Source organism: Molothrus aeneus, chromosome 3 (assembly GCF_037042795.1).
Source record: "Molothrus aeneus isolate 106 chromosome 3, BPBGC_Maene_1.0, whole genome shotgun sequence".
Classification (NCBI taxonomy): domain Eukaryota; kingdom Metazoa; phylum Chordata; class Aves; order Passeriformes; family Icteridae; genus Molothrus; species Molothrus aeneus.
In genome coordinates this window covers 58,552,359-58,578,262 of record NC_089648.1, presented here as the reverse complement: position 1 = coordinate 58,578,262, position 25,904 = coordinate 58,552,359, and the positions used below count along the sequence as shown (strand labels likewise).

General features: G+C 38.6%; 1 protein-coding gene across 1 annotated transcript in view; it reads left to right on the top strand.

Moving 5' to 3' along the window:
* Positions 1–6,198: 6,198 nt before the first annotated feature.
* Positions 6,199–25,904, top strand: part of AKAP7 (A-kinase anchoring protein 7) — an 81,390-nt gene continuing 61,684 nt past the window's right edge. The window contains exons 1-5 of the mRNA XM_066547006.1: positions 6,199–6,364; positions 11,799–11,948; positions 13,005–13,150; positions 17,781–17,917; positions 22,106–22,266. Of these exons, the coding sequence (XP_066403103.1) occupies positions 6,214–6,364; positions 11,799–11,948; positions 13,005–13,150; positions 17,781–17,917; positions 22,106–22,266 (745 nt within the window). The 5' untranslated portion in view covers positions 6,199–6,213. The remainder of the gene's footprint in view (positions 6,365–11,798; positions 11,949–13,004; positions 13,151–17,780; positions 17,918–22,105; positions 22,267–25,904) is intronic.

Sequence of the window (25,904 nt, the reverse complement as noted above, 5' to 3'; positions counted from 1 at the left end):
GAAGTTATTTTCCTAATTCTAAACCAGGTGATAACAAAAATTATCATAAATGGATCAACAACCAACGTTGATCCATTTCACCCAATATCAGCCTTCTAACCAACATGCAGGTTAGAAGTTGTGTCTAAGCAAGACACAATCCTGGTTGTTCATGGAGGGAGTAAAAAATCCCTAGAACAACTACTTACTTATTATACAAATTACAGTTCACATAAGCCTCTGTCTTTATTGACTGGTGAAGAGTCCCAAAGCAGATACATTCACACCTTGGGCTAAATGAGCAACTGTCAGAAGCTCTGGTAGTGCTTGTGAACTAATGTCTGAGCTCCTCTTAGGAAAAATAGCAGGTACACACCAGAAATGCATGAAGAGAGAATGATGAGCTGAACTTCAGTAAGAATTCTAATGTGTTCTGGCAATAAGGAACATGAATTTGTTTTTTCTTATTTGGACAATGGGCTGTGCAAACGTGCAGGAAAGATACTGCCTTTATTCCACAGACATCCTAACTTGACAGAAAATCCATGGATAAGAGAAGGAAATAGATACAAGGTATCTATATACACACAAAGCCTGCATAGTGGTCACAAATGCAGTGTGTTTGTGCAATACCTGAAGCTTGAGAAGGTAGGGAGCCAGAGCTAACAAATAAGCTTGTGGCTGAAGGGAGAGACAGATAGAAGAACAAGAGCAGAGAGGAGAGTAAGAAACAGAACAGACTGGCAGCACGGAATCAAGATTTTTCAGTTTAGTAAGTAAATACGTATTTCCCCCACCCACATCTGGAATAATATGAATTCTGGATTCAAAACTGCATTCTTTATTTGCTTAAGACTCCCAGTAAAGTGTCTTTTGCTCAAGGAATGCAAGATCTAGTTAGTGTCTCAGCTGCATAACTTCCACATGTAGCTGACCATATTCACTTAAACTTTTTAATTGCAGGCAGTGTCTTCTCTTACTTTCCATCCACTTTTCCCCTGCACATGCTTTTTTCAAATCTCTTTTCAGTCAGGAAAAAAGAACAGCTCCAGGAAACTGGACATTCCAGATCAAACCTAATTTGGCCTCTAGAGCTAAAAAGTGAAGTGGGTTTAGTAAAGTGAAAGTGAAATCTGCTTTTATTTCAGTGTACAGTCCCTCATAATGCAGGTGTGTGAAGGTTTCCTATCAAACTGAATGTTGTCTTCACCCTGCAGACTGGCATACTTAATGATCTCCAGGACAGGCAACTTTTTGCTTAAATCCACATTATATTTGTCAAGAGTTAGAAAAACAAGATTGTGGTAATCAAAATCACTTAGAGTTATTTTCTGTTTTATAGCTTTGTTTGCATGCATATAAATATTTAGTAAACAGAAACCTATCTACTCACATTACAAAATATAAACTACTAGAGATATTCCATTATATTATTTGTATTGTAATTATCTTACATTTTGGAAAATGTAGTGACATATACCACAGTGATGGAATTTGTGCTTCTGAGACAAAAATAGAGAAATTAATATCTTCTTTCAACCTGACAGTGGAGCAACATAGGGAAGAGTGATTTTGTTGACTAGAAAAGGATGATGTAACTCTGCTGCAGAATGAGGATTTACACGATTTCTGGTGGATTTTCTGTGTTGAAAAGTGAAAGGAAGATTAGATGAGGGAAAGCATAGATTGGGAAAGCATATTCTATGTCTGCTGCTCAAAGTATTTAAGAGGAAATATTAAAACTAACCAGTGAGATACAATTTGCAAGGTGAACGGGTAAAGCAATAAATTAGCTTTAATAAATGCTATGTTCAGGGAGCAAATACTGTAGGAGTTCAGGCTAGAGATTACACCTAACAATAACACCAGTGAAGACTCCAAGTTGGTCAAATATTAAGGTAGGGCAGATGTGCGTCCAGCCATTTTTGCCAAAATCCATCAGGTGCTAGATGCAAAGTTTTACAATTGTCTTTGTTGAATTTTACATAGCAATCATCTGCTGTCCCACTTTTCAAGCCTACTGGGGTCCCCCTAAATGCCAGGCAATCTCTGCCATCATGCTATCCTGCACCTGCTTTCCCATTATCTACCACTACCTCCCTGTCTGCACAACAGCTTTTAGCTCTTCCAGTTCTCTTCCAGCTTAGGTCTGATGGGATTGTTTCTCCATCTTTCAACAACCTAGTTTAAAGCCATCCTTATGAGGGTGGCAAGCCAGTTGGCAAAGAAATTATTGACCCATTTTGTTAGGTGAATCCTCTCTCCACCCAACAGATGTCATTCCTCATAAACCCTGGAGGAACCTGGAAGTGTCTGAAATATTACATTGATGTGAACAGCATTTGTTTGTCTATGCTGATCTTTAGCCCACGTCCCTCAGGTCACTATCCAGAGGGTAGGAAGTGAAGAGCTGCTGCTCTTGGTAAGCAGCCTTTGTTCAGCTGCCTTCTGCTGTTCTGTTCCCTCCTCCTGAAATGCAAATGAACTGCCTGTGATCAACAGATCATGAAAATATCCATTTATATTTACATTTCGGATGTCAATCAAATGCAGTTTCTATTTATTAACTACATCTGATAGCATCTTCATGCACTTCTTTTTATACCAGTTATTGTAGAGACTCCAGACTACTTGCTTTTTGACCTTTGCATTAAATTACCTTATCCTAGGCACTCCTCTGCCTCTCATTTTCCATCATCTCTAGTACTGCAGCTCAAAGTTTTCTTTGTTTCTCTGGCAAATCTATTATTATTATCGGGTCATGACTAGTAATTCTTCTTTGCTTGTCAGAAAACAAGATGCTGCAAAGCAGTGACAGTAATGAAAACTTGTTTTGTATCAGTTATGTCCTCCCTTCTTATCACAACCACCCAAGCTTCCCCTACAGCTTCCATGCCCTCTCATTACAATACCTTCAACTCCCTCCCATGTCCTACACAATGTCCCAATGTCTCCTCTAGGCTCCCTGCAACACATCCCGTTCCTGCCTTTTTACTACCTAACTTCCCTCAGTGAGTCATGTCCCAAACACTCCTAGCTCATAGCTCCCCCGTATCTCTTGCTTGACTAAGATAAGACATAATATGTATTGATAATATGTGCCCTGACCTACAGTGTAATGAGCTGGCCAATACTCCTCATGGACAGCCACTCTTGAAAAAACAGACACACAACACTGTTTCTTCTTTCCCTCATTTGGGACCGAAATTGATCTTTCTTTTCTCTCAAAACACTCACTTTCAGGAAAGGTGTGGGAATATCATACCTCTGAACCCTCTAACACTCTACAGAATTTGCCTGAAATTGGTGGGTGGATTAAGAGAAGGAAAGGTAGGTGAGAGGCTAACAGGCATTGGCAGTAGAGTTGTGTAAGCAAATACAACCACAGAGCTGACCCTGCTTCCTCTTTCTGCCAGCATCACTTAGCTGTCATAATGTGATTTTTTTTTTCCTTTGAAGGGACAACTGCACTGCTGAGTGGTTAATCAGAAACTTTAATAAAGGCAAGGCCACAGAAAATTGATAAAGTGCTGGCTTTAGCCCAAACCTAAGCAGTAATGAAAAGCAGTTTCTGCCAGGCACCTGGTCAGTGACCTCTGTGAAACTTGTGCAGTATTTGGGCAGGAAGAAAAATCACAACTTGTTACCTCATCTTTCCAGTCCTCAATCGAACGCTTCCCTCCAACACCACTTCTGTGACTTGAAGGGACAAGTCATGGGAACTGCTACCCATTCTAGCTGAGGTACTTTTGATTTCTCACTTCCTCTCATCCTGGAGGTAGTATATTCAGGCAAGTCATGTGACCAAAAAATACATCTACAGGCATCTATAATTTTAATGCCAGGCTAGCGGGTACTGGTTACAGGCAATTTTAACTCCATAAAATGCACTGCATTTTCATTTGTTAAGAGCACTATTAAATGCTATCTTAATTTAAACATTGCATTGGACTCCCCCATCAATTTTACAAACAGAACTGTTTTTTCCAGAAGTTTTCTCGCTTAAGATTTCTGCAAAAAACTTGAGGAATTAATTTGGAGCAGTTTCAGATCCAAATTGCTTTTTAAATTCATATTTATAAAAAACGCTTAATCCCAAAAATATTTTCTTCCAGTGTTTGATCTATAACTCTCTAGAATCAAAGTGTTATGGAAGTACTGTACTTGACAATAGAAACAGTCTATGAAGATGTGACCACTTATGCATTTAGTCTCCTAATGACAGCTGATATTCAAATTCAAATGAAATGTGAATAAAAACTGCCAGCAGCCTCATCCTAAAGCTTCTCTTGGATCTCACAGAACTTGGACTTCTGCATCACATCCAACCTTTGGCCTCTACAGAACTATGCAAATCAAATAAAAATTCTATGTGAATGGCAAACACAGCTCAAAATGGATCAAAATAATGGTAAAAGGAGGAGCCAAATACAGAAACTGGCCTCATTTTTCACTCTTCTTTCAACCAGTTTCTAGCCTACAGCAGACATGCTGTTTTCTCCAACCATCCTATTTCATTTATTTACTTTTGCCATCTATGGAGAACCAGACATAAGCATTTTTTGTCTCAAACATTGTGACTGTTACAATGGGAAAAGTGTGATCCAAAGATGTAGAGGTGGGGCAGAACTGTTCTGAGCCAACTTCCTGCTTCACCTTGACACTTGTGCTCAGTGTCCCTGTCCCCACTCACCTCCTGTGGGAAGGCTCCAAGGGCTGGCTGTGCACACATCAACAAAACAGGGCAAAAGATCTGGTTTATGCAAGAGGCTTGTACCAGGTAATCTCTAAAAGAAAACAGGTCAGGCCCTCTCACACTTTTCCCTCTCTTTCACTTTCGTTCTCATGATCCCAGCTCCAGACCCTCCAACACAGCAGGACCAGTGCAGGATCTGAGGATCTGTGATATTATCTCTGTGATAAGAGATATGTACTCTCTTTCCATTTGCTTTCTTTAATTCTCTCCCCCCTTGCTTTGCCCGGCAAATTCTACCTCCAGGCAAACTCTACCTCTACGGCCAGGCATATTCTACCTCCCATATTGAACTCTGTTGTGGGTCTAGGGAGCTCATGGAATTGTGTTGCGGCTTCTGGGCCAGCCACCTTTGAGTAGTTTGTTTTTCAAGTTGAGAATATAATGAAGTGTATGGTATAAAATTAAGGACTTGCTAACCACCAGGTTTGTGGAAATGTATTATAAGATTCAAGGGCTTCTTAGCCAACAACTTGAGGCTCAAGAGTGGGCTGGTTGCCAAAGTTAAAAATGCAAGAGTTCAGCCTGATGAGAATTCACAACTAACATCACCCCTCTACTCATGAGTTGTGACACCATCCCTACTGTATTTATAAATGAAAGTAGGAATCTTTCATTTATACACATTCCACCTGCTCCCTCAGATCTGGTTTACATGGATAAGCCAATCAGCAAAAGCAGCAGGTGGCATTTAGCTTGGCTTCTCCCACCCAACGCCCTGACAGGATTTGGCTTCCGAGAGGCACCAAGTCTTTATTTAAGCAGGAAAAGACCGTCTCCCCTTCCTTCCCTCAGACAAGCGGCCTCTCCCATACACAGCCCTTTTTATCTGTTTCTCCACCGGCTCCAGCCACTCTTATAATCCTATGTGATACCTTTACATCCTTTTATCTTTGCCAGCCAGTTTTTAAGGTCTATTCGGTAACTTCAGGTAGACTCAAAATTTCTATTCTTTACGTAATTTATCACCCTTGAGGCCATTCCCAACACGAGACTGTACAGCCAGAGCCGTACAGCTGTACAGAGCTATTAGTGCCAGCGGTCAGAGCGCCCAGGGCTGCGTATGGCAGAGCACATTCAAAGCAAGACTATCCTCCGCTGCTAAATTACTGTTCATTATCGCTTTGCCGCCCTAAACTACAGCCGCTTATTTTGAGGGACGCCATACCCCGCTGGCTGCAGCCCCCCGCGGGGGCGAGCGCTGGAGCAGCCATTCCTCGTTAAGATACCGAGTGAAAGCAGCGCTCGAATCGAGGCACTCCGGTTGCAGGCCCCACCGCACGCCGCCACCGCGGAGCGCACGCCGGGGCAGATGAGGGGCAGGGCCGCCCCATCGCCGCCGCGGAGCGTGCTGGGAGCTGTAGTCCCACGGCCGCACGGCCCCGCTCCCCCGCTGCTTCCCCGAGGAGCGCGGCGGCTCCGCCAGACCCGTTCCGGCCCCGCGGCTTCCCGGCGGGCAGCGCTGCTCGCCCCGGCCGGGTATGCGGCCGCTGCTGCCGCGGCTTCTCCCCGCGCTGTGCTCGGCGGCGGCCCGAGCCCTGCTCGCCCGGCGGGCCGTGCCCATGGCCCTGCGGCCGGCGGAGGGAGCGGCGCGGGCCGGGGGCGATGCCCGGAGCGCGGCCCCGGAGCACGGTGAGAGGCGGCGGGGTGGGGGCGGAGGGCAAGCGCTGGCGAGACCCCGTGCCCGCCTCCCCCGGGGCTGCGGGCGGGCGCTGGGGCGTGCGGGGCGCGCTGGGGCGTGGGGGAAAACTTTTCAACTTCATTATTAAGTTGTTAATGATGAAGCAGGGCTCTTGTTGGTAGGGCTCTGGCGCTTCCCTCCCTGCCCCGCTCAGTCCCTAGGCTTGCCGACAGTGTATGCATCCAACCTGACTGAACACTAAATCTGACTTTCTTTCCCCTAAGTTTACTACTACTCCTTTTCTTTTTAGTTCCCTGTGTATGTGACCTGGCTGAATATTAACCCTACAATTTTTTCCCCACAATAAATTATTATTATTAGTAGTAGTAGTAGTAGTAGTAGTAGTAGTTCCTTAGCTATGGTAACTGTAGTGCCAGCACTGGAGGTTCAAAATGTGTTGACATTAAGACTGTCTATTTCTACAGCAGCTCTCAGTTAAACTGTCTCTAAAGGATTCATTTGTTATTAAAAATATGAATAGAAAGTAGTGGGTGGAAGCTCAGCAAGAGTCAAGGAGCCCCAGCCCTCTTGCCATCAGGCAGATGGGGGGGAATGGAAGAAGGGCCCAGCTCAGAGAGGTGGAAGAATCCACTCCTGGCATCCTTTGCCTTCCCAGGTGCCCTTACAGAATAGGTAGGAGGCCCTGGATCTTGAGAGTCAGGCAGATGACAGTGGAGAAGGCTTATCTGGAGGGTGTTCTGGACTAATGAAGTCAACCAGGTGGATCTCAAATACATGTATTAAGAAAAAAACAATGGTAGTCGTAGTGGGTGACTTGCATCTGAGGGAAATTGAGGGCCCTGTATGCTGGTTGGACCCATTCCACAGGAAAGTCTGATGACTTCCTGTGGCCCAGGTAAGGGTTATTTCTACCCTGAGCTAGTTCTGCCCACTGGTTACTACCCACTGCTGACTGTCCAGGTTGTCAGGGACAAGGTTGATGAGAAAAGTGCCAGGGTAATCAAATAGGACTTTGAGGCACTTAACCACTTAGTTGCTCACAAGTGTATGGATCTGGATGAGATCCATCCTAGGGTGATGAGGAACTGGCAGAAGAGCTCATTACACTGCTGTCCATTATCCATCTGTCATCAGTCATGGCTAACCAGGGGGTCCCAGGAGACTGGAGTGTCGCAGACATCTTTTCATGAAAATCCTTTCCTTAGGATTTTTTCCTCCTGAGAAGCTGAGAGGCCTCAGGAACAAATTGTAAACAATGGTTATCTGCTGCTGTGGAATGCAACAGGTGGATCTTTGATTGGCCCATTTTGGATGTTTATAATTAACGGCCAATCACAGCCTAGGTGGCTCAGACTCTCAGCCCGAGCCACAAATCTTTGTTATTCATTCCATTCTATTCTTAGCTTAGCTAGCCTTCTGAGATGAAACCTTTTCTTCTATTCTTTTAGTATAGTGTTAATGTAATACATATAATAAAATAATAAATCAAGCCTTCTGAGAAATGGAGTCAGATCCTTGTCTCTTCCCTCATCCTGGGACCCCTGTGAACACTGTCACACTGGAGGCTGGCCAGTGTGATGCCCATCTACAAGAAATGCTGGAAGGAGGATCTAGGGAACTACAGGTCTGGCAGCCTGACCACAGTGCCTAGCAAAGTGACAGAGGAGATGATCTTAAGTGTGATCATACAGCACAGGCAGGACAACCAAGGGATCAGACTCAGCCAGCACAAGTTTAGGAAAGGCAGATACTTCCTGACCAACCTGATCTCCTTTTATGACCAGGTGATGCACCTGGTGGATGAGAATAAGGCTGTGGATGTTGTCTACCTGGACTTCAGCAAAGTCTTCAACACCATCTCTCATAGCACACTCCTGGTAAACCTCTCAGCCCATGGCTTGGACAGGTGCACTCTTCTCTCACCTAGAGAGAGGTGGTGAATGGTGCCACATCCAGCAGCTGGTCAGTAGTGGTGTCCCCAGGGATCAGTGTTTGGTCCAGTCCTGTACAAGATCTTTATTGATAATCTGGATGAGGGAATTAAGTATTCCAGTAGCAAATTCACAGACAAGATCAAGTTGGGTTGGAGTGTTGACCTGCAAGAGGGTAGGAAGGCTCTGGACAGGCTGGATCAATGGGCTGATTTCAATGCTATGAGGTTCAGCAAGACCAAGTCTGGGTCCTGCACTTTGGCCACAACAATCCCCTGCAGCACTACAGGCTGGGCACAGAGTGGCTGGAAAGTGGCCCAGTGGAAAAGGACTGGTGATACTGGTTTTGACAGTCAAGGAAACATGAGCCAGCAGTTTGCCCGGGTGGCCAAGAAGGCAAATGGCATCCTGGCCTGGATCTGTGATAGTGTGGCCAGCAGGACCAGGGCAGTGATTGTCCCAGTGTTTCTGGCACTGATGAGGCATGCCTCAATTCCTGTGTCCAGTGCAGGGCCCCTCATTTCAGGAAGGACATTGAGTTGCTGGAGCATGTCCAGAGAAGGGCAGTGGTGCTGGTGAAGGGTCTGGAGCACAAGTCTGATGAGGAGCAGCTGAGGGAGCTGGGAGTGTTTAGCCAGGAGTAAGAGGCTCAAAGGGATCTTATCTCTTTCTACAGCTACCTGGAAAGAGACTGTAGCCTCCACAGGTGGGGATTGGCCTTTTCTCCAGGCAACCAGCAACAGGGCAAGAGGACACAGACTTAAGCTGCACATGGGGAGGTTTATGTTGGACATTCAGAAGAAATTCTTCATGGAAAGAGTGGTTAGATAGTGGAACAGGCTGTCCAGGGAGGTGTTGGATTCATGTCTCTGGTTCTGTTTAAGGAAAGACTGGACATGGCACTTAGTGCCATGGCCTTGTTGACAATGTGGTGTTCAGTCATCAGTTGGACTCAATAATCTCAGAGGTCTTTTCCAACCTAATTGATTCTGTTATAAACCTATTAAACACATTAACATAAACATAGTGAACAGGGAATAGTGCCAGAAGATCAGGTCTCACTGTGATCTGTGATACTTATATGTCAAATAATAGAAGATTGTTCTGTCTGAAACAATAATCTGAATATGTAGAGAAGGCAGCTGGGATCAGGGCACAATCAAATGTGTTTTATTGCTCCTTATTTTTGTGGTCTCTCCTTTATGAGGTATGTGGATCATGATTTTTTTTTTCTGCTAGAACAGATGGCAAATGCTGGTGAAGATCAGCAGTCACTTAAATACAAATAAAGGAATAATGGATGCACCTACTCATATATGAAATTCAGGCAAATATAATTAAGCATGCAATTAAGAAAAAAGAATGTATCGAATAACAACTTGATGGTCAAGGAGTTCCTATGCGAAGCTGGTTTTGTACTCTAGGTTTCAGATTATCAACATTATGTCAAAAAGTTTGAAAAATCTTGTTTTCGAGTTGTATTAGTCACTAGAATGTAACTCTTAAATTTTGTGGCTGATTTCTTTAATTAGTATTTTCAAAAAAGCAAGGGAGTTTTTTTTGATAGAAGCACAACCTGTAGAATTTAGACACAATGCCTGCTCAGTTCAGTTTACTGAAGGTACATTGTTAATTACTTTAGCTGTGCCTTTACTATTGTGAAGGCTGCATTTTGCCAAGTGGCACAAGTATGTTGCTTTTTGAGCAGACAGAGCAAAGGAAACCTGTAATCTGCAATATACACCCCTCAGGTTTATGTGAGTCCTTCTTCTGTAGCTGATGCTACCTTAACAAACCCCTTTTGCTCTCAGCTGATAATTCTGCACTGCTGAATTTTGAGGTTTTCTGCCTCAGTCTGACCCACTTGTTTGTCAGTTTCATGGACCTCTGTCTTGTCCTTCACTTTGAGATCTCTTTGGATCCAGGGTTGCTTTCTGTATGCTCATGGATACCAGAAGCAATCTGTTTTGTGTGAGTTTTAATTTAAATGTTAAGTAATAATTTTATTATTGCTTTAGCATCTGTTTGTTTTGCATAGTTCTTTAGTGTCTTCGAGGGAACAAGTAACAAATCTAAATACTTTGTTTCCTTTGAATAGCCTGGGGGCATAAAGTAAGGTGTCAGACTACAACCACAGAGTGATTTATGCTTCCCTACTTTAGCCTGGAGCGAATTAGCATTTAATCAGGTTGTTCTTTTATTTATCTTCCCTAGAATAAAGTGATATGTGTTAGAAACATTCCAAAGGGTGATAATCACCCACACTGGATCTGTAATATTGATTTCATACATGTGTAGCCTTGCATGCCTTAAGAACATAGTGTACACTTTTGCTGCTGAATTTTCCTCTTAGGCCAGATTTGGGCCATCCACACTGGGCCTGAGAGGAGCTTTGAAAGTGTGTTGTCTGTAGTAATGAGCTGTCCTGGGATAAACTGCAATTCTAACACACAGCTCCTTCCACTACAGTAATCCCATTGTGGAGTTGTCCCAAAAGAGTATTGCTGGCTGCCTGATTATATGTCCATTTTTTGCTGCTAGAGAAAATTTTGCTTCTTCTTCTTTATTTTTTAAGGTATGACTTAAGGTTTAAGGTTCTTTAAGGTTTTTTTTAAGGTATGACTTAATATGCCAATATTAGAGTTTACTGATGCAGAAGCGTGAAGTAGACCTAACGAAATTACTCATGCTCAGTTAGTACTCTTGGGAAAAAGACTTTTTCAAAAACTTGTTAGTGGACATTATTCTGTCCTGTCTAACTTATAATATTCTGTGATTGTGATATTATTCTGAGGTAGAGCTTTATATATATATGAGAACACATCCTGCATGTACAAAGATATATGAAGTTATATCTTTGTACATGCAGGATGTGTTTTCATTTACATTGACTTCCTTCCTTAGCTTAAATACTAAAAGTCAGTTTCTAGAAGGAGAAATTCAGATCATTGCTGTCTAAAACATGCTATACTGAGTGGGAGATGCAGGAATAGAGTCATCATCTCATTCCTGAATGATAGAGTCAGCTGAGAACTCTGTTATATGTGGAATGATAGGATTCCCTTCCTGCTTTTTCATGCTTCATTTTTAGTGTGTTTACAGTGGAATTAATTTACCAGTGTTTGTCTGCACTGAATTTCATATGCCATTACTGTTATCTAAAATGAACTTTATGTGATGTCTGAAGGGTATTCTTTTTTATGCTCAGTTCTAAGTATTTTTGCAGTAATTTCATTTAGTTGGAACCAAACAAGACCCTAGGTTATTAAAATATAGAAAGCAGAACTCTATTTTTTGCTATTTCACATAAAATGTTACAGTATTTTTACTGATCTGTTGACAAAGAAGAACAGGATCCTTGTGGGGTTATGTGTCAATATTTATTTGCTGATAATTAATGAAATGTTTACTTGTTGTGCTGCTTATGTATAATGTCTCTTAGCTGTTTATATAAAAAACTAAGACCCAGTGTGTTATTTTAAATATATTACAGATGGGCTGGAAAATATACAGCAAAAGAAAATCTTTAAAGAGAATAAGGAAGAAACACAACAGAGTGAAGTGCCATGTGCTGCTGATTCAGTAGATTCTCTAATGGCAGAAATGCCATTTGTGGACACAGATATTGAAGATGAACATGCTAGTAAGTACATTAAACAGCAGAAATGTGAAAGTATAGACACATCATGCACTCAGTTCTTGGTCCTGCCTGTTGGCAAGGACACATGGGCCAGGCACATGGAACAGTCTCCCTGAAAACAGGTTACAGTCCAGAGCTTCTCGTTTCGCTATTCACTCCTGCAGTACTTGAGCATATTAAGAGTTCACCCTTTTATTATCCTGTGGAGCAGTGAGTCACAGAATAAAGACATTTTGAATGTCAATTCACATTACTGTATCTGAGCTTCTCAGGTGATGGATTTTGTGAGCTGTCCTTCAATATGTGTATTCCCAGCATGATGCTGGAAGTACACTTTTAGTTGGACAGTGGATGTCTGCAGCCTGGTCAGCTTGTGGGCGTGTGTCAGGCCATGTGGTGAGAGAAGGTCTGTAAAGGCACAGGGAAATGAGCTGAGAGAAACACAATTATGTGTGAAGAAAGAACTGAGGGCACACACATTTCTTTCACTATATCAGAAAGTATCTCTGTGAAAGGAGGAGGTAGAGAGCAGATCTAGCTGGGATGATGTTTTCTTCTGGGCTGGGTTTGGTTCCTATGCTATTGGTTCATTAGTCTTAGTCTACTACAACTTTTAGCTTTAATAATCCTATGTATTGCTGCATTTTATATTTCCAAATGCAGAATGCATGGGATTTCTGAAGTTTAATATTGGCCCTTCTGCTCTACAGTCATGTCCATGATCAAGTATGGATAATTTGCAGTCCTGTTGTCCTGCTGCATACGTTGGCTAAAGGAGGCTCACTGGTTTGGAAGCCATGTGTCTTGTCTGTGTTAGCAGCTTATAAACATGGCTTAGAGGTGTAGGCTGTGAGTTCAGGTGTGGTACTTCAGTTGTATGGCTGCATTAATTCAGGTCAGAGTTGGATCCCAGTGAGACTGTTCAGAGCATGGGCAGAGCAGGTGAGTGGGAAGACATGCTCCAGTCAGTTGACTCAAGTCCAGCTCCTGTTGCTGTGATATTAAGAGAGTCTTTGTTTAAATGTATGTGTGCTGAAAGTGACTTTTTTTTTTTTTTAGTGCATGCAACTTCTGAACTCAGTATTAAGAAGAAAAGAAAGCGGACTACTGGAAGGGATATTGAAGAAGGCACTGAGAGAAAGAAGAAAAAGAACAAACAGTATCAGCCAAATTATTTCATCTCTCTTCCAATTACTAATCCAAAGGTGATATTCTTTATTATACTAATTTGGTATAACCAGAATTACTTCAACAGCTGCATGTGTTTATAAAAACAGTTTTTGATATTGTGCAAAAAAATTTTTTCCAGGTAGTTTTAAAGAAACATTAGCAGTCTATTCAATGAGTAATGCTATGCTATGTAACAGTTTTTGTGAATAAAATTGCTTTTCTAAAAAAGACTGGAGGAAAAATACTTACATTTTTATTCAGTTTGTCAGTCTTATGGATTTCACTGAAGCTGGCTGAAATTTCCCTTCTGCAGTGTTCAGTATTGCCTATTTTGTTGTTCACATAGTATAAAGAAGAGAGACATTCCTATTTAATGAGAAAAATTCTAGCAATATTTTTAGATTTCTTTATAGATACAAATTTATATTTGGATCTGTTACTGTTTTAACTTGGCAGTTTGTAGTTTAGCATTTTACAGTAAAATGGTTCATCTTATTTAAAATTCAAGAAACTGTTGTTTTAGTGAGATGTTGTTCAGATAAATTCAGGAAATGCAATGAGCTCTTTAAGAAAATGTATTTCCTTGCAGTTACATGAGTTGTCTCATTTAGGCAGTAAATGAAAATGATTTCTTACATCCTGCAGGTTGTCTCTGGTACACCTTTGATATCTTTTGTGTCTGAAACAAGGAAAGTAGGTGCCTTATGTTTAAAAAGTTGAACCCACCAGTTTAACAGCATTTGCAAATTTAGTTTGTGGGGTTTTTTAATATCATAAGCTATCTCAGATGAATTTTAACTCATATTAAAAATCATTAACTCACTTTAACTTAAATACATCTGTATTATCAGTTCTCTGAAAAAGAAAAATAAGATTAAGAAAATATGAAATGAGACTAAAATAGGTTTGAAAGTGACACTGCAGTCTCTGAGTCTTCAAAACATATCTGAAGAAGAGATTTTAAAGGCTGGTTTTATAAGATCCAGGATAGCCTGTTACAAATGTTGTAGGATATCTTTTGTGACATTCTATTTTAAAATATCTTCCAGATCTGTTTAACAAGTTCCATGATTTAACAAGTGCAAGAATAATGTAGTGGTTATATAACCTGGTAATTGAGAATTCCTGCTGACGATTGCTATTATGCCCAAGGGTTGGTTAGGAAGATCTTAACTATGCTTGGTTTTTTATATGCCATTATTTAATCATATCGTTTTTTATATGTCATTATTTAGTCATATCATTTACAGAAGTAAAGAAACAACTCTTTAAATTTAATCTCAGAGCATTTGAGAACTCCAGGACTTTGCTAGAAAGTTTTGTTTATACTTGCCTTAGAGGTAGAGTTGTTCTGAAAGTAGAAAATACACTATTGGAATTTTTATAGGCAATATCAGCCAAAATTTAGACACCTGATTTCTTGATAGTCAGAGTGAATCTGGTAATTGCTGGTAGTATTTCAGTTGGTAATGAGAGACCTTTATTTTTTGAAGATCTTATTTTATTCTAGTGGAGTATTTTAAGCATAAATGTTGTTTATTTGTATTTTATGTATTAATTTAAGCTTTACACAGAGGAAATTTTGTAATAAAGGATATTTCTGAAACATTTAATCAGCTGTTCCTCTTGGAAAATGAACAGTTTCCTTGTTTTCATTTTAATTGTTTTGAATCTTTAGAAATGAAAAGTGTTGTTTCATTAATTTTGAATTTATATTGAACTTTGCATTATTACTTGTGCAAAAATAGTTAAATAGATTATTATCATTGTATCTTTTTCTATTTGTTCAGGGGTTTTTTTAAGGTATGACTTTCATGATATGCTATTGCTTGGTATGTTAGCCTTTCAGGGTTCTCCAGTCTTGACTATAATTGCTATTCATCTGTTAGGTCTCTAAAGCTTTACATTTACTTACTAGTAGTATCCTTGTAATAAGCAAAACAGTGTTATTCTATTGCTCCTCAGAATAATGTACTTCAAGTAATGGAGAGGAGATCTTGAAATGAGTAGTTGAGGCCTTTTTTTGAACTTGTTTTTAAAAAAAATTCAGAGGGAGGAATTGTTTAGTGTGATCTGCCTTAAAAAAGGTTTTGGATTAAGTTAGGACATGTTAAGTAAAAACAAATAGCATGATAGCAGTTGAAATGTAAGACAACACGTTTTAAGGTAATGTAAAGAACAGGTTAAATAGCAATTCAAAATTTTTATTTACGTAGTGGGTCAATGCCTGTTACATAGCATTGAGAGAGTCCTAGTTTGCTTCATTAGAATAGTACACTCCAATGTTAATTGCACCTTAGATTTATTGGAGAAAACAGAACAAATCTGAAATTGTGATATGCATTGTGATGGCACACCTGTTTAACAGCTGTTGTGTTACGCTTTGATTGCATAACTTCAGGGAAAACATCTGAAAAACAAGTTTCTAAAATTCAGAAAAACTTAGTTGAAAACTTTTTTTTTTCCTTTCCAATTAATTTTGATTGTGTAGACCATTGTCATTTAGCCAGAGAGAGAGGATGTGCTCAGCCTTCTTTTTATTTTACCTGTATCCAAAGGGCAGGATTTTTCATACTTTCTTGATGGATTCAGCAATAACTTTTCTCTGGAACTGATAAGTGGCTGTCTTTGGACTTAATCTTGTTCCAAAGCCATATTATTTGTTAGGTTTTTTAGCTTGGTTTCCTAATAGAGTTTATACAGCTATGAGCCTGTCCATTGGGGTCTTTTGGGTTTTCAACCTGTTGTCCAGTTTTGGACAGAAAAATTGACATCTCAGAGGTATTAATTTCCTACAGTTTTTGTGTCATTGGTGTTTGCATAAAAGAGTGAGCCTTGAAAGAACATGCTTTTGTAGCAATACTGCTGAAGGGAACTATAGGGGTATGGGGACATGGGATATTGGCTGCTAAACTAAATACTGAGTAATATTGATCCCTTTCAGAGCTAGGATGCTTTTACCTGCTGTGAAAACACAGTTCCACATCTGTCTTCTGTACTCTGAAGGGCTTGTACACTTAAATTTATATTTTTTCTTTTGCCAGGTCATGGGTGCAAATTAAATTTAGAAGCAATAGTTGAAAATTTAATAGAATTGCAATTAGTATGGCACATTTAATTTTTGAGTTTTGTTTCTTTTTTTTTTTTGCTTTAGCTTATAAACTTAAATAATTATTCAGTCAATACATTGTAATTAGCAGGGATCACATTTACCAGTTCTTTGCTTAAATATGCATTAAATTCCTGCTGTATCTGAGACAATGAAACTGTTATTTATCCAGGATAAGATCAGTTCTGACATATGAAGGAAGATGATCTTATTGCAACATGATTTATGATAAAATGTTGGTGGAATTTTCTTCATATGTCCTACACTACTTAAGACACTTGTGGTTTTGTAAATGCCATATCCCCTTTACTGGCTAGTAGCTCTTACCTTCCATCCTTCTCCCTACCCTTGCTACTATCAGTTCATTTGGGTTATGATTTAGTTATATTTATATGACACTACTAGATATCTATGGCTCATTAGGTAAAACTTCTGCATGGCAAAACTCATCTTAAGAAATTCAGTCAAAAAAATACTGAACACTCCCATTAGATTGTGGGTTTTTTTCCCCAGGAAATTTATATGTTCCTTATGATTAACAGAGCTACCAAAATATATCAATGTTTTTTTATACCTAAGAGCTACTTGTGCTTATTTTATAAAAGTCAAGTCTGTACAGTACATTTGTGAAGTGTTCACTACTGATTTTCAAATAAATAAATAACAAAAAAAGTGAGATTGGAGTTTTCAACATCCTTCTTTTAGATTTTATACACCAAAGATGATTTGTCTGTAATGTCTTTGTTCACTGTGCTTTAAGAAGTAATTCATTTTGTCAGATGGTCAGGTTTATTTGACTTGATCTAATTTTCACTAACATACTCAAGAATTATTGCAGGTTTTTGGTGTCTTGTTTTTTAAATTGCTACAATACAAGGAGCATAATATCAAGCACAGTAAACATTTTGTATACAATATATAGAGAATGTATAACCAAATAAATAATTTTAAATTTAAAAAAAGTAATTCCAGTGTTTTTAAAGAGAAGGACTGATGAAGTTAGAACTCTATACCTGTTGCAAGGAAATTTGTCTAAATACATTTGAAGGGAGTAGATACATTATATCTGTCTATTGGACAATATAATCAGAATTGAAAATTAGATATCTCTACAAATTAATTACTGAATATTCTGGTTTTGTATGTGCCCAGTCCTGCAAAGATCGGGTTTTCTTCCGTCACTTACCTGCGCATAGCAAGATAGACATTTAGCAGAGTGGGCAGAGCAATTCCTTGAAGAAGCTTTTTGTTGGTATTACTGGCAGTGTAAAACTGGATGATCTTAACCTGCCTCAGGAGTTTATGATACTTATGGAAGGAGGCTCCTATTAAGATGTGATGGGGCGTGTCCAGTGATTTATTAATCACTCTATTTGTACCCAGTTTGGGTTTGCTCGGGTCAATTAGCACAGCTTTGTCAGCGGGTAAAACTTTCTTCTGCTAGAATGGTTTTTACATGAATGTTTGTTTTTAGTTTGAGTGTTTTCTTGTTCACTTGCATGATGGGATACAGTAATTGTAGTGGCTAACTGTTGTTTCTGTGTCTTTCTTCCCAGATTATTGGCAGTATTCAGGCTGTCCAAGATGCAATAGTACAAAAGGATCAAAGGCTTTCCAAAGCAATGGTTCGCTCTGGCTCATTGCATGTCACCATGTTAGTGATGCATTTATCCAGTGAAGAAGAAATTAGCATGTAGGTATTTAGTGTAAATTAAGTATATACTAGTATTTTTGCTTAATTGAGTATATACTAGTATTAAGTGTTCATAAAGAGACTAGCAGGGTTAACTGACACTTTTTAGTGCCATACACAGCCCTAATTTACTAGGGTTATTGAGCATTTAATTAATTTTGTTTTTAAAATGCTACTCTTAATATTAGCTGTTTTCATAGCTTATATGTCATAAACTCTGAACAAAGTATGTGTTTTTCCACTGTGTTTTTCCTACTGTGTCCTGAACTTGCACACACAGATTTCATGTTTGCTAAAATAATTGTTTAAAAATAATGTTTTGATATAGGGGATAGGGGAATTAAAAATCTGTTGAAGTGCAGATTGCTCATAAGAAAGAGAGAATCCAAGGTAGAATGTAGGAACCATTTGGTAGTTAAGGGCATGCTTCTAATAAGGAGAAGTATTTTGGCTGAAAGCATTTGACACACCTAAAAATAATGAATGATCAGTATATCTAAATCAGTTGCCTTGTTTTTACATGCTTGTTTTCTTTGAATGCTATATCCTTGAGGTCTCTATACTCCTACCTGTCTTCACATCTGTGAAGATGCAAATTTGTCAGCATCAACAGTCTGATCTAAGGCAAGGGAAGCAGCCAGGAAGGAGAATTAAAAGGCAAGCAAAGGATATTAGATTTGGTCAATATCCTCCCCTTTCCATGTGCCTGGTTAATGAGTAAACTGTGATAGCATCTGAAAATTGGTGAGAACAACCACCAGCTGTTTATATGAGATTTTTTTAAGGGTTGAAGCAAACTTTTAATAAAAGGAGCATGGAATAGTACCTCAAACCATGTGTGCCTCTTCATGAGTATTTTTTAAGAGTCCAAAACTGTATACCAAAACAAATGTTCTCCAATTCAGGATATTCTGCTACTCTGTGAGTCCCTTCTCAGCTTTCACTGTCTGAATGCCACTGAAGCACTGACTTACAGAGTTGTTCTCTGCCTCTCCCAGCAGAACTCTACAGTCCAGGTACTCAGAACTGTCCTCTAGTCAGCAGCAGCTTCCTCAGAGATTGATCCCTTCCCTGGCCAGATGCCTCCTATAGGTTTCTAGCTCAGCTATCCTCAGGTATTCTAGATTGCATGTTCTTTTAAATGAGATTTTTTAAAAAAAATCATAACTGATGTTTTTTTGTTTAATCTTTTGGGAGATCTGAAAGAGTAAAATGCTGATTTTGCCCTCTTCTTGCTTCACCAATTTTTGATACCAGGTTAATGGAAAGAAACCAAGATCCAGGCTGGCAAACAAACCTGTGTGTAATGTAGGGGAAAAGTAATCTCTCAAACAAAGTGCAGCTAGTCAACTGGGCATCTGAGAGTTCACAGATCCTTAGGTTTGGATCCATTGAGTTACTTAGATATCTACAGTTTTTCAACTGTGTTTGCACAATAGTGCCTCTGTCTATACAGAAATGAAATGTGTTGAATGCTATTTGAAGTCAAATGCGTGATAAGAATGTGCTAAACATAACATTCAATTCAGCACAAAGCCCTTTGTATGCTATTTTAGTACATACAGCTTTCACCCTGAAAATGGAACATCTGTATTCTAGGCTGCTCTTTCTAAGGGAATCCAGACCTGCAATTCCCATGTGAGTTTCCTAACTGACTGTGGTCTAGCCTTCATGAATACACTATACATCTCTTTTTGTAGGACTGTATGAAATCAAGAGTGTGAAATTTTGAAACTAGAAAGAAAGCAAGCAATCAAGACTCATGACAGCACTCCCTTCAAGTCAGGAAGTTCTACTCTATGCTAACTGTGCATAGTCATGGGATCAGGTGCTAGAAATCAGGATGCCTGCCTTTGCAGTAAATGCCTAATTATGAGATTATAGGGTCAAGGTTTTCTTGCTCATTTTCTGTCAAAGACTCTGTGAATCTCACCTTTGCATTACAAGTAACAGGAATGGCAGAATTGAGTTCAGCTTTTTTTGCGAGATTGCTTTTTCTAACAAGTGATCAAAATTGAAACTCAGAAATTTCTAAAAAGAAACTTTGTGAGTTTTAAGGACTACAATATTTATATTACAACAATACAGAAAGAAAACAGGAATTACTTCTATAATTCTAGCTTGTGTTCACTTAGAATATGCTGGTTTAATTATTTTTTTAATTTCCTTTTTGACTTTAGATCAAAGTGCTTGTAAACTTTTTGGGTATCTCTGTGGATTAGTTGCACTGAGCATAATTACGATTTGGCATTGTAAATACTATTTGGTATGGAATAACAAGAAAATACCACTGTTGTGTTTTTAGCTATTGACTCAGTAGAAATGTTTGTCCTTGGGCATTATTCTTACAAAGCCATTGTTAGATGTTATGAAGTGGTTGATAGAATACAAAGGCAAGATAGCTAGAGTGAGATGACAGCTATTTTTCTACATATTTTAGTGTTTGCAAGATTATAAATAAAAGAAAAAGTAGAACTAGATCTTCAGTGCCACAGTGCTAAACTGAAAGCACAGTGCACTGTGTGGGTTGACCTTACATGGAACTCATTGGGTGGACTTGGCTGGTCAGTGAGTTCTGCAGCAGACCCTACAGTATGGAAATATAAATCTTTGTTCAGCTAAAGAACAGAGCTTTCCATGGACTTTCTTTGGACTAGTTCTCACGTGTAAAAACTCCAGAGATGGATTTTAGATACATTCATGAATCAATACTTAAAAGCCCTCTGCAAGCTTCAAATTAATTTGACTCAGTGTATTTGAAATATCTGTACTTGTTTTGGACCAATTTTTAGGTTCATGTTGGTAAATAAATCTATGCCTGCTTACATATGAAGTAATCTGACAGGTAGAACCAGTATTAGATGGTGTTTTTGAAAGATCTTGAAGTACAGCACATAAGGAAGACACAGGAACAGGCTTGTTTAACAGTGATAGGAGGGTAGGTAAGTGACAGAGACTACACTTACAGTAAAATATCTTTTACAAGGAACAAGGAACGTTGGTGTTTAAAATGGTTATAAAGGAACTAAAGTACTTCTAGCTTATAGATTAAAACCCTCTGAAAAGACTACAAGAGGACTCTATCAGTGAAGGAAATTCTGTCATGTAATCAACCTTCATGTGTTTCTTAACTTATCCTAGGTTCCAGTTATGCACAGTTCACATCGAGTCCACCTTGTTAAACACAATGGAAATGTGTAGAGATTCTTGGAATTGTACAGGCTTCAATGAAATAATTTAACCTACCCTAGAAATCGGTGATTGCTTTCATCCAGCTAGGACGGAAAAAGTAAACATACCTCTTTTGAGCATTTTTAACCTATTACTGCCATCTAGCGTTTATAAAGTCTGCATCGATTTGGGGAAAATATTACATTCAGGTTAATTGAATAGAATTAAAACTGTGAGATGTGAGAAATCTTCTGGAAAACACTAAAATGTTTATGTGGTTTTTGTTTAGAATTTAAATCACTTTTAGTGCAGGTCAAAACAATTATTTCATGTAATTGTACATGCACTTGATGTGGCTAATTAAGATGATTATTAAAAGGTTTCTACCCTGTTATTGCAGTTATAGTGTGCATGTCTCTTAGCTCTTACAGAAAGTAAATGTAAATTGAGATTATACTTCTTTTAATAACAATTCTCCATGAGCTTAATTGTAATTTCCATATAATTTTATCATTATATATATAATGTCAGATATTATATATATAATATCTGTTTATAATTTAAGTAACACTTTTGTAACTTTTACTGAAGAAGAATCTTAGTTCAATTGACATATAAGGACAGGAAAAAAATTAATTTAAGAATGGAAAACAAAATGCTTCTAAGTAATCATCTTTTTTAAATGGGATTCACAAAGTAATAGGGACACTGTCATGTTAATATCTGGATACCTTGAGGACTGAGATAAACCATTTTGAGGAATTGCACCCACTGCTAAGTCTGCCTTTATTATTTGTTTGGTTTTACAGCACAGTGTATGAACCACTTTACCTTTATAAAATGGTGGTAATAATAATAATAACAACAACTGTATTGATAGAAATTAGTGCAAAAGTACCACAGTAGATAATAAATTGGTACTAAAAATATCTTTGTTACATTTATTGATATAATAATTAATAGCAATATTAAAAGCAGAAATGTATTTGACATTGGTCTTTTATTTCCTCTCAACAGAGCAGTTGGTGCTCTTTCAGACAGCAAAGTTTTTGTAGATGATCTCCTGAAAGGAAAAAGAGTGGATTTGTCTTTTCAAGGAATTGATCACTTCAGAAATCAAGTTGGATTTGCAAATTTGGCAGAAAATGATCATACAGCACTACTTAAGGAAATAGCAGGTACAACTTGTCAATCTAGTTTAAGTGTTTTAAAGACTTCTCAACAACCTAAATGAGAATTTAGTCAATATTAATTTACCTTTAACAACTGTAAACGCTACATAATTAATTTCCTAGCCTACTTTGCATATTTCAAAATTATGTTAATGAATTGCAGACAGTACTGTTCTCTGATAGCTTTTTATTCAGTATATGTAAAAAATATAGTGCAAATTTGTAAATGGGATGTAAAGACTCCATGCTACCTTGTTTTGGTCCCATTTTTATCTGCCTATGAGTCTATACTTAAACTATGTTGTTTACAGATATTTAATAAAAATTCTCAAAGAACAGTACTGTCTGTAATTCATTGGTGTCCTTTAAAACTATCCCAGCAATTCCAACTATTCCTTGGAAAGATTCTTTAAAGGAGTTTTTCAGTATTGATGAATTATCTTTTGTGTTCTGAGGAATGTGAGGTCACACCATTTTTTAATAGAGCAATAACCCATTTTGCAGAGTAGCAAGGACTGCTGCTGTCACACTACCTCTTTGCAGTCCAGTACAGAGGGAAAAATTGAAAAAGTCTTTATTAATATAGTGTTTCTCTAGCAATTCATTAGTTTCATTTCGGAAGTGCAGCTGGTTTGACCTTTTACAAAGACCTTAGTTGAATTTATTAAGGAATCACTGTTTTGCTGCTTCCGAGATTATGTATGGCTTCTGCTATGTTCTAAGGTGAAGTTTGATTTAATGTTGTTATTTTGTGTTGTACATTAATGAAGGAGAAATGTTGAAAACATAGTCAATAGAAAATAGATGAAGTTAAATTAGCTTTCAAATGGTAGGAAACCATTTAGTTCCATAAATTATATAAGAGAAATTGTTTGATAATAACATCTGAACGTGGTCATTGCATGTCTGCTAATACCAGTGTAGACATAGGTTTGCCAGAGATGGAAGTCCAGGAAAAACAGAGCTGATGTGAATCTTCTGTTCTAATTTCCTGGTTACTGCCCAAAAATCCATTAAAAGACATTAGCATCATTTAATTATCTACCAGGAATAATGCTAAACAGTTCTGACAGAGGTTTGAGTATTTTAATAACTCTCTGTCCAAGTCTTTTTAGAAATTTTGCGCTTACAGTGACATATACAATTACAGGACATTTTGAAAAACTTTCTATTTTCTGCTTTGCTGCACCACAGAATATTTGAACGACTGTTGAGGTTTAGTCCCAGCTGGCAGCTCAGTCCCTCACAGCCACTCGCTCACTCTTCCCCAGCCATTTTGGGGGAGAGAGTCAGAAGAGTAAAAGTGAGAAGACTTGTGGGTTGACATAAAGACAGTTTAATAGGGAAAGTGAACACCATGCACTCAAGCAGAGCAAAACGAGGAATTCATTCACCATTTCCCATGGGCAGGCACATATTCAGCCCTTCAGCGATTCAACACGGCTCCATCACCAAGAGTGATTTGGGAAGACAAATGCCATCCTCCTTCCTTCTTCTTTCCCCAGCACTATATATGCTAAGGGTGATACCATACAGAATAGAATATCTCTGTGGTCAGTTGGGCTCAGCTGTCCCAGCTGCATCCCCTCCCAGCTCCTTGTGCACCTCCAGCCGCTTGCTGGAGAGGTGGGCTGAGAAACAGGAAAGGTCTTGGCTCTGTGCAAGTGCTGCTCAGTAGTAACCAAGACATCCCTGAACTAACAAACCTCTGTTCACCATAAATCCAAAAAATAACCCTATACTAGGTACTATGAAGAAAAGTACCCAGCCAAAACCAGTGCAAATACTAAGTGAATTTGGAAAGAGTAATGAAGTGCTTGGTTTTTATTTTGATAACTACATTGTAAATGCTGCTTGAAGCTGATGAAAGTGAATAAGTGAATCCTGTTTTTTTACCTACAGGATTTGCAGATGTTGATTTTATGGATTAATGATGCGTGTTATGGTCTGACCATGAGAGGGAGCTTGTATTTCACAAACTGAAAAATTACTCTTCTGTTTATACATACAAATATTTCATTTGCTTTTGGTCCTTTGTTTTTAAGAAATGTTGATTAGTTGTCTTAAGTATTTTAATTCAGTTAGGACTGCACTGTATTACAACAGTCAGTTAGGCTGACATGCAGTACAACTGATTTAGTCATTTTCTTTAACTTTAGTTGTGTATAAATGGCATTTAGGCTAATCTCTTTGAATTGATTTCCTAGCAGTCCACACTAGAGAGTAAGAGAAATGGAAAGTGAGTCATACTGTCCATCTTCTTCTCTAAAAACATTACAGCTTTACTTGAGCATAAACTTACATTGCCACCATACGAAAGCAATCTTACCCCTTTGTGCAGCCACATGGAGAATTTAGCTGTGGAAAAATTAACATTTTAACCTTTGCCAGCTAATTTTTAGCCTATTTAGCTTGCCCATGAAGTTTACTGAATAGCTACATAACTGTTGGCAGGAAAGACAGGAGCAATGGCAGGCATGGGGCTAGAGAGAAACAGTCTATTCTGACAAGGATAATAGTTTAAAGCTCATCAAGGATGAGCTTCTTTAAAAATTGTGAATCCACACATTTAGCATCCATTTGAGGGTGAATTGCATTGCCCTCCCTTCAGGCAGCCAAGGGAAATAGTTTAATTCAGTTAATTTAATTCACTTTAGTTACAGATGGCTGAAGCTATGATAAATGAATTTTGCCTCTTGTCAGTTGTTCTTAGGTCATTTCACATGATGAAAAAATTGGGAACTCAGAGGTATTGTAATTTTCCATTAGAACAACTGATTTGTACAAAGTGAGGAAAAAGGTGACAGTCCAAATTGCTGTTGTTTAGTTAGGTGGGACTGGAAGCATTCTCTGAAATAATGAAATTATTCTCTGAAATCATACTGAAAACGAGGACAGCAAATGCTTTTAGATTTTAATCTACATTCTTTTACATATTGTGCTGCCTAACACTGAATTACAATTGCTCTGAGAAATAGCTCACTAAAATGAAGCAATATGCTTACTGTGATTTAAAAGAAGGTACTATCACTCCCTTCTTTTTGTGGTCATAACAAACTTATAGAAAGTATTAGAATGGCTTGAAGCCAGTATAAGAAAAAAGTTTTATTAGGAAGTTCTACTTATGTTTCTTTTTCAGTTCAGGACTTTACCTTCACATTGTCACTGTCTTGTAAGGCTTAGCTTATGTACTGACATTGCTAGGCCCAGCTGCTCCATGGATACTACTTTATGAATGAGCTCATCTTTCTTATGTATATGTGTGTGGTGATGGAGAGAAACAGAACAACCCATGCATACTCCTGATGAGTGCTTGAAGTAACAGTATAGCTTGCTGATACATGGCAGTGGTCTGGGACAGTGACAGCTCATTGTAGAAAAGTCAAACTAATACACAACCAAGGAGCAGTGGAGGAACTACTGGAAAACTGGCTTGACTCTGGCTTATCTTTTGGCCCATCTCTTAAAAAGCTCTAAGAATTTAATAATTTTAGCAGGGCTTAACATTATAGTTCTAATGGTAAGTTATCTATGGTCAGCTTTTCTTCATTTCCAAGTGTAAAGTCAAAAAAAAATCAATAAAAAGACAGAATACTGTTTCTAAATTATAAACATTTTAGTTGAAGGAACATGGTTTTGAGACA